Genomic DNA, 9,296 nt, shown 5'->3' on the forward strand with positions numbered 1-9,296 from the left:
TGACCCTAGAAATTCAAATGGAGAGCCTAAAGTAGTAACCCTGGCCTTGCATAATCAGCTAACAAGCTGGCCAAAGCTGGTGGGGAAGAATGGGAATAAACAAACACACACATATCCCCACCAAATCGTGCATAAATATCACTATAATTTCATCTCAATCTTCTTTTCGATCTTCTATAATTCCTTGGAGGTATTTGTTTATTTTATCATTTTTTTGGCTTTTAGGGTTTGGCTACTATCTAGATCAGAGTTGGAACACCGATGGTACGGTTAGGGGTGGAGCCAGAATTTGAAGTTTATGGATTCTATACTTATCATCATATCAATAGCTCGTCTAAGTAAGTTACTGATTTTGTAATTAAATATTTTACTTATGTAATGGATTTCATAATACAAATACAAAATCTAAGTAAAAATGACTCGGATCGTCCGAACTGGCAACTAATACTCTAGCTCTGTCCCTGGCAAAGGCGAAGCTTTCAAGCTTACGGGTTCGGGATTCTAATCCGTTTAAGTTATTGGGTTTTAAATTAATATTTTTACATAATTAATGAATTTTTAAAAGATAAATATAAAGTTTGAACTAAAGCTGCTGAGTTCGGCTGAATTCGTAACCGATACTGTGACTCCGCCCCTGGTCCCTGGGTATTGTCAATTCCAAAGCCCTTAGTATTTGTAATGTTTAATAAACATTACAAGAAAGGTCAAAACCCTAGCTCCCAATCCTTTCATGTAAAGCAGAGAAGCTCCATAAATCCAAGGCCTCATGCACATGCTCCCCTCTTCTTTCCAATGAATTTGCACTCGAGAGGGCCAATTGGTTTGGGGGAGGGGGGGGGGGGTGTTTATATCAGAGGTGGATCCTACAATGATTTAAAGTTGATGGTTTTTTACGATGATTTCGAGTTACAAATATAATAATAACTGGATTAACAGTTATCTATAGATATTTGCTAAATTCTTTAATACAAATATGTAATTTAAACAAAAACTACTGGATTCACTAGAACCCATAAGCTTAAGGCTAGATCCGCCCATCATGCATATGGTGTAGAAAAAGAAATTATTCCTCTATTTAAATGAATGCAGGTATTTGATGAAGCTGAACGGGGCAATTGATCAACTAGCTACGGGCAGTGGCGGAGCTAGAAGTTGCACCAAGGGGTGTCAAAATATTAAAAAATATCAACGTATAATAAATATATATAAAACAGAAAAATTTATCTAGTAATACAATGTAATTTTTTGTCGAAGAGGTGTATACATGATCCGCTCAAACCCCTTAAGTTGTAACGATGCAGTTTAGTCATATATAACATGTGAGATATGCATGTTGATTTATCATTTTAATTTATATATACTAACGGTGTAAAGAATTTCTACATTATACTATACTTTAATCCGTTAATGCATTATTTTTCAAGTTGCTAATCTTACTTTTTAAAGACATTTACTTGTAGTTACCTTTCGGCGAACCTCATATATTAGTTCTCACAAATGATAATAACATGTAATTATCCATATAAAGTGGGATTAATAATCTTAAAATAAGGCAATTCATCTAGGATTAGTAAAAGTTCTTTATACTGGGATTAATATATTTTTTGAGTTCAAATTCGAGACCTTTAATTGAGGACGTGAAAATTCTATTAAATCCCTTTTACCTATGGTAAGAGATCTTTGTGTAAAAATAGCACAAGCTAGCCAGTTTTCGGACTGGTCATTGAAAAATAGCCAGCATTTGCAAAGTCATTGAAAAATAGCCACTATTTTGCTGCAACGCGGAAAGTTCAAGCATACTATACTGGAGATCGGTGCACCTGTGTATGAACTTCCACCATATTATGCTGGATCGGTATATTATACTGGAACTCCAGTATAATATGCTAGAAGTCCAGTATATTTTTCCAGTATAATATATTGGAGTTCCAGGATACTTTGCTGGAACTCCAGGATACTTTGCTGGAGTTCCAGCAAGGAGTTCCAGTATACTTATGCTGGAACTCCAGTATATTATACTGGAGTTCTAGCATGTTATACTGAAATTCCAGTATATTATGTTGGAGTATTTTCCGGATTTTGAACAGTGTTTTTGTTCAGATTTATCTTTACATGAAAAATGGCTAAATTTTAATTACTTTGAAACTGTTGGCTATTTTAGAATGACCACTTATAACTCTGGCTATTTTTGAATTTCTTGTTTTAGGCAAATTCCAAGAAGTAGAGTGGATAAAGAAATAAAGTGGGGTCAATCTACATGGCATCAATAACGTGGTGTAAACCATGGGTTGATCAGCTGGCAGGAATGGGCATTTTTGTGGCTAAAACGACCTTAGCACATAACAGTCAAATTATGAGTACCCCCAAGGACATTTTAGGCTAGCCCCCTATCTTATAGTGTGGGGACTCGAATAGAAAATTTAATTTTTGTGTACTGACAGTAAATAATTTTGTAACACCAACAAATTTATTGTTATTTTAAAAATATCAAATTATTTAAAAGATAATTATAAGTAATTAGGGGCGGATCCAACCCTTTGATAGCGGATTTATTTGAGTCCAGTACTTTCAGTGTGGAACATAAATTTATGTGTAAACATTTACTACAAGTATAACATAAAGTAGATTTGAACCCATAAGTAACTTTAAAAATATAATAAATTTAAACCCATAAAATTTAAATTTTGCATCCGACTATGCAAGTAATTGTCAATTATAAGTACAACTAATTACCTATAAAATAGTGCATGTAACATAAGAAAAGACAAGTCAATAACTTGATATAATCGGTTAAAATAATGACAGTATAAAAGTTATTTAGATACCATCAGTGTATATAAGTTAATCCGATTTAATTAAAAAAACCCCAATTTATACACATGAACATCCTCGCTATATCCCAGCCAGCTTCCTTCAATGCTAGCTAGTTTGACCTTCTAAAGATTTTTTTTGAATTCTTCAATAAAATCATCCAAAACTGGGGAAAAAAGTGTAAAAAAGAGAATAAGAGAAATATGAGGCGAAGCCAAGATTTGAAGCTAAATGATTTGAGATTCTATTCCTTCTAAATTTTTAAAAACAAATACAGAGTTTGAACCAAAATTACTGAGTTCGATCGAACCTGCACCCGAAACTCTAGGTCCGGCCCAACCTCTAATATAAAAATGTAGTTACCTTTGAGTGTGAACCTTATTTTTCAATTAGTTATTCAAATAAAATAATAGTTGGCAAAATCTAGCTTATGATTATATTTGAGAATGACCCCTTGAAAGCCATTAAATTCTCACCTTCTATCACATTCCCCTTTCATATATCTCACTACATACACTTCTATTTAAACACCTTCTTAGTTCCCAATTTCAAATACAAACTTTCAAAAAACCAACTTTCTCTTCTTTCAATATCTTCACACACTACCATTGCTCAATAAAAATCAAGAATAGCGGAAATAGGTTCGTGTTCTGCTTTCAAAGTCAGTCGTCAACTCTTTCACTCCACCATTGAATAATAAAAAACCAAGAATAGCGAAAATAGGTTCGTGTTCTGCTTCCAAAGTTAGTCGTTGAGTTTTTCACAATAGATCAACAAACATGGTTAACTTCAATGATCAAGATTTTTTTTCTAGTAAATGTGTATGGGTAAATGGCCCTGTTATTGTAGGCGCAGGTCCATCAGGACTAGCTGTGGGTGCATGTTTAAAAGAACAAGGAATTCCTTGTATTATCTTGGAAAAATCTGATTGTATTGCATCATTATGGCAGAAAAAAACTTATGATAGACTAAAACTACACCTCCCTAAACAATTCTGTCAATTACCCAAATTCCCATTTCCACAACACTACCCTGAATACCCCACAAAGAAACAATTCATTGAATATCTTGAATCATATGCTAGAAAATTTAACATCAATCCAAGATTCAATGAGTGTGTTAAATTTGCAAAATATGATCAATCTTGCAAATTGTGGAAGGTGAAAACTGTTTCTCCAAATGGTTTAGAAGTTGAATATATTTGCCAGTGGCTTGTTGTGGCTACAGGAGAAAATGCTGAGAAAGTTGTGCCTAATATTGAAGGTTTAAAAGAATTTGGAGGTGAAGTGATTCATGCTTGTGATTATAAGTCTGGTGAGAAGTTTTTTGGGAAGAAAGTTCTTGTTGTTGGATGTGGAAATTCTGGCATGGAAATTTCTCTTGATCTTTGCAACCATAATGCTCAACCATCAATGGTTTGTCGTAGCTCGGTAAGTAATCAAAATATACACTGACAGTATAAAGAATATCATATCAAGGTACTAATCTTACTTTTAATGGACAGTTACTTGTAACTATCTTTCAGCTGACCTGATATATATCAGGTCACACTAAAGATAATTACAAGTGGTTGTTAATAAAAATTAAGGTTAGTAATATTAAAATAAGGCAGGTTATCTGCTACATCGAGTTAAAATATATTACGAGTGTAAAAATTCTTTATACTATCAGCATATAAAGCTAAAAAGAAACTACAAAGTTTGGTTCTAATGGAGTTTCGCTTTGTTTTCAGGTTCATGTTTTACCAAGAGAAATCTTTGGAAAATCAACATTTGAGCTAGCTATGTTTATGATGAAATGGCTACCACTTTGGCTAGTTGATAAAATTATTCTCATTTTGACATGGTTTAATCTTGGAAATATTGAGAAATTTGGACTAAAAAGGCCATCAATTGGTCCTTTGGAACTAAAGAATACACAAGGGAAAACTCCTGTTTTGGACATTGGTACATTGGAAAAAATTAGATCAAGAAAAATTAATGTTGTCCCTGGAATCAAGAGGTTTTCATGTGGCACTGTTGAACTTGTCAATGGTGAAAAACTTGAAATTGATTCTGTTGTTTTGGCTACTGGTTATTGCAGCAATGTCCCTTATTGGCTACAGGTGAGAAAATGTTCTTATCAAATTTTTGGATTTTATTTAAATTTGGTTTAATACCTAAATTAACGTTCGTACTTGTACGGATTTCTAGTGCGGGCCCTTTAACTCGAGGGGTTGTCAGACAGACACCTTAGCTCGGTCAAAACACAACTTTTCATCAATAAGATCGAGTTGTGGTGTCTGTTTGAGAACCCGTCGAGTACAGTTAAGGTTAGACAACCATGCACGTACATATGTCAAATTTGGAAAGAAAAAAAAGAAATTTTATGGAATATTATTGAATAGTGGACTAATGTTGTTTTGTTATGTTTTGTACAGGAAAGTGAATTTTTTTCCAATAATGGATTCCCAAAATCACCATTTCCAAATAGTTGGAAAGGAAAATCTGGACTATATGCAGTTGGTTTCACAAGGAGAGGGCTAGCTGGTGCTTCTGCTGATGCTATTAGAATTGCACAAGAAATTGTCAAAGTTTACAAACAAGATCTTAAGCAAAAAAAGCAAAAAATTCCCACACATAGAGGATGCATCTCTACCTTTTGATTCAATCATAAAAATATACTTGGCAACTCGGTGCACATGACATCCCACGTTCATGCTGCAATGTCCGTGGAAGGGTCATAACCCAAAGGATGTGATGTAGCCTACATTAATAACTACTTTGACGGCTCGAACGCATGAAAAAAAGTGTAATTAGCCCTCTCCACAAAAAGTCCAAGTTTTGGTACAGTTTGGACATTTTGTATTGGTAGCAACCGGTCCAGTGGAAAGTTCGGTCCTGCATAAGTTATCGGATCCTAAAAAACAAAAAAAAGTTTGTCGGAAAGTGAGTATGTATATGTATATATATATATTACTTATATTGACCCTTAGTACATATTTGTTTTTTTAGAATTACTACTAATGATTAATCAAATGACAAAGATATTCTTTTATTGTTAAAAGTATTCTTTGTTCTAAATTTCATGTTTATTGTTTAATTAAAGCACTGATTTAGACCACAAGTTATGGTGAGATACACTAGATAAGCCTCAAATAGACACAAAAATAACCATTCTCTCATTCATATTGGTGCAGCTTTTAATGAAATCAGAGAAAACTTTAATGTGAAAATGACTCCTAATTTTGCCCTTTCTATGCATATTTTTCAAAGCATTAAGGGGTCGTTTGATATGATATATTAGAAAAAATAATATATGTATTAACTTTGGTATTGCTAAATCACTGTTTAGTAGTATTTTTTAATATATTTTTATACATACCAAACCATGACATTAGTAATACCATGATTTTTAATATATAGATAAGCATATATAAAGACAGAACTGCCCTTTCAAAATTTTTTTCTAATAATATGGAGGGTGTTTTTATAAACAAATAATTTTTAAAATACATGTAATTTTTAATACACAAATAAAACTGTCGATAAGAACTAATCTCATTATTACTAACGCACTCTATTCAATACTGCTCTTATACACTCTACTAAATCATCCCTAAATAGATTATGAAGTATTACAAAAGGAATGTCCTGTTTCAAGTTCTTTTCAATTAGTCATAGTCAGCATAGTTATGGAATTTTGATAGCAACTAGTCATCATTTCAACACCATACACATACGCATTTACACTAAAGGGTCGTTTTGGTTGGGTGCATAAAAATAATGCTGAATAGGGTGTATTAGTAATGCTGGTATTAGTTATGCTTGCATTAGTTATGCTGGTATTAGTTATGCTGACATATTTGTTATCCATTGTTTGGTATGATGTATTAAAGCATTGCACAATTTCTAAAAGAATTGCTTGTTTACAAAAATGCACTCAAAACCAGTCCATCACTCTAACTTTTTAAAAGAAACATATGTTGAGAAATATTTTTGTGTGAAAAAATTTTAAAAAAATTATTTGATTTGTCTATCTATATTATAATATAGAACTAAATATTTATTTATAAAAAATATATACGCTAAGTATTTATTTGTTTACTAGAGATATAATTTTATTTCTCAATATTTGGATTATTTTAAACTTGCATTAATATAATAACTAGCATAATAATCAAGCATAAATTTTGAAGGGTAATTTTATCTTTAACTAAGCTAATGTATGCATTAAAACCCATTGCATTACTAATACCATGGTTTTCTATGCATTAGTTATGCATAGGATAATACCAAATAGGATGTATAACTAATGCTTGCATAACTAATGCATATGTTCAACATGTCTACCAAACAAGGTATTATTAATACACAAAGCTAATGCATGCATTATTTTATCTAATGCATCCTACCAAGCGACCCCTAAGGGTGTCTAACGGGCCGCGTTTAACCGTAATTGGACCAGACCAGTTAAAATCGGAACCGATCCGGACCGGTACAAGGGGGCCGGGTGTGGCTGGATTAATGGGGTAAGGGAGGTTGGTCCGTTTACGCTGGGGCTACCGGTTAATCGGCCCGGTCAAACTCAGTCAACGATTTTTACTGTAGACCCGGTTAACCGGCCCGGCCCGGACCGGCCCAGACCGATATAACGCTACTTAATTTTATTTTTATTTTTTTTATAGTGGGGCCTTTTTCTGACCGTTGGCAATGGTCTTCTGGCCTTGGAGCCGTTGCCAAACGGTAGATTTGCACAAATAGCCCATTTTAGGCTTTAAAAAAAAACACTTTTTGTAATTACCTAATTAGCCCTTTGAAAAACTACAAATACACCCCCCTCTTCTTTATTTCTTCACTCATCTCTGATTTCTCAAACTTACATTTTCAATTATCATTCTCTCATTCTTCACCTAAAGTGCAATTAAGTATTTGGCTCTCATTTTTTTTTTTGGAATTTCACTTATCGTATTATTTAATATTTGAAGTTTGAAGTTTGAACAATTGACATTTCTTCGTGGTAATATTGGAGTTGTGAAATCATCAAGTGTTCAATTTATTGCCGAATTCGGTGCACTCCCTCCAACTCTTTCTCTTATTTACTATTCTATTTGCATATTTAAGTTTTGCTATTAGTTCAATTTTAACATGTTTAATGCTGCAAAAAGAGTTTGTAATAAGGTTACTAATGGGGAAAATAAAAAAAAGAGGTAGTACTTCTGCTTCAACATCTGCTAGTAATTTAAATGACTCTACACATATTCCTGAAACATTACCTGATAATAATATAGATTATGAACAATTACAGGAAAATTTCAGTATAGAAGATAATGAATGTAACGACCCGGTTGTTCGTTCTGAGAGTTATAGCCCCATATCCCCCATCTATGCTTATTTATGTGTTGTTCAGCTGTGTTGAGTTGTATCGAGTTGGTAGGTTTGGGTTTGGAGTAGTTTTGGAGTGAAACGAACACTTAGTCTCTTAGTTAGAAAGCTAAGTTAGAAAAGTCAACCGGAAGTTTACTTATGAGTAAATGAATTCGGATTTGGATTTTATGATTCGATTAGCCTCGTTGGGTGATTTTAGACTTAGGAATGTGTCCAGAATGTAATTTGGAGGTCCGTGGTAGAATTAGGCTTGAATTGGCGAAAGTTGGAAGTTTAGAAGTTCTTAGGCTTGAATTCGAGGTTGATTTAGTGTTTTGGGTGTTTCGGAGGTTCGACTAAGTTCGGGTGAGTTTCGGATAGGTTTGCGTTGTGTTGCACGTGAGTTGTCTGCGTAGCACGTGAGTTGACCGTGCGGGTCCAGGTATTGATACCATAGCACGTGAGTTGTCTGCGTAGCACGTGAGTTGACTGCGGGTCCAGGTATTGATACCATAGCGTGTGAGTTGTCCGCGTAGCACGTGAGTTGATCGTGCGGATCCAGGTATTGATACGATGGCACGTGAGTTGTCCGTGCTTAGCGCTTGGGCTTTGGGAGATCCTCCGGAGTCTGTACACACCCCCAGTGAGCGCGGAGTGTTGAGTGTTTTGAATGTGTTGAGTGCTGAGTGCGAGTGCTGAGTGATGGAGTGACATTGCTGTGAGGTTGCATTTATTTTTGTTGTTGCTGCATTTACCTGTTAACTTCTTTGTGGTATTTGTTGGTTTTATGGAATTTACCTGATTATTCATGTTTATTGTAAATTATGAAAATAAATAATTGGACTGTTTTACTTGGCTCGTCACTACTGCTCAGTTCCTTAGTTATTTCTGTTACTACTGAGGTGGTTGTACTCATACTACACCCTGTACTTTATGTGCAGATCCAGGTGAGTTAGAGCGCAGCGATCGTTGAGTTCAGGCCGGCTATCTGTGGAGATTGCAAGGTAGCTGCTAGTGTCCGCAGGACCTTGTTACTCCTCTTGTCATTTCTTCTTTTGCACAGTTAGACAGTTTATATATCTTAGTTTATAGTAGACCCTCATGACTTAGTGACACCCCGATGTTTGGGGCTCGTTTCCG

At 34.4% G+C, this 9,296-nt stretch overlaps 1 protein-coding gene across 1 annotated transcript; it reads left to right on the forward strand.

Annotated features, from left to right (window-relative positions):
* The first annotated feature begins 3,373 nt into the window (after window positions 1-3,373).
* Window positions 3,374-5,840, forward strand: LOC109213644 (probable indole-3-pyruvate monooxygenase YUCCA8). Its single transcript, XM_019377464.1, has 3 exons — window positions 3,374-4,241; window positions 4,544-4,915; window positions 5,231-5,840. The coding sequence occupies exons 1-3, from the start codon at window positions 3,591-3,593 to the stop codon at window positions 5,453-5,455; spliced, it is 1,248 nt and encodes a 415-aa protein (XP_019233009.1). The 5' UTR covers window positions 3,374-3,590; the 3' UTR covers window positions 5,456-5,840.
* Window positions 5,841-9,296: the final 3,456 nt, after the last annotated feature.

The sequence above is a fragment of the Nicotiana attenuata genome, unplaced genomic scaffold (assembly GCF_001879085.1).
Source record: "Nicotiana attenuata strain UT unplaced genomic scaffold, NIATTr2, whole genome shotgun sequence".
In the NCBI taxonomy this organism is placed as follows: Eukaryota; Viridiplantae; Streptophyta; class Magnoliopsida; order Solanales; family Solanaceae; genus Nicotiana; species Nicotiana attenuata.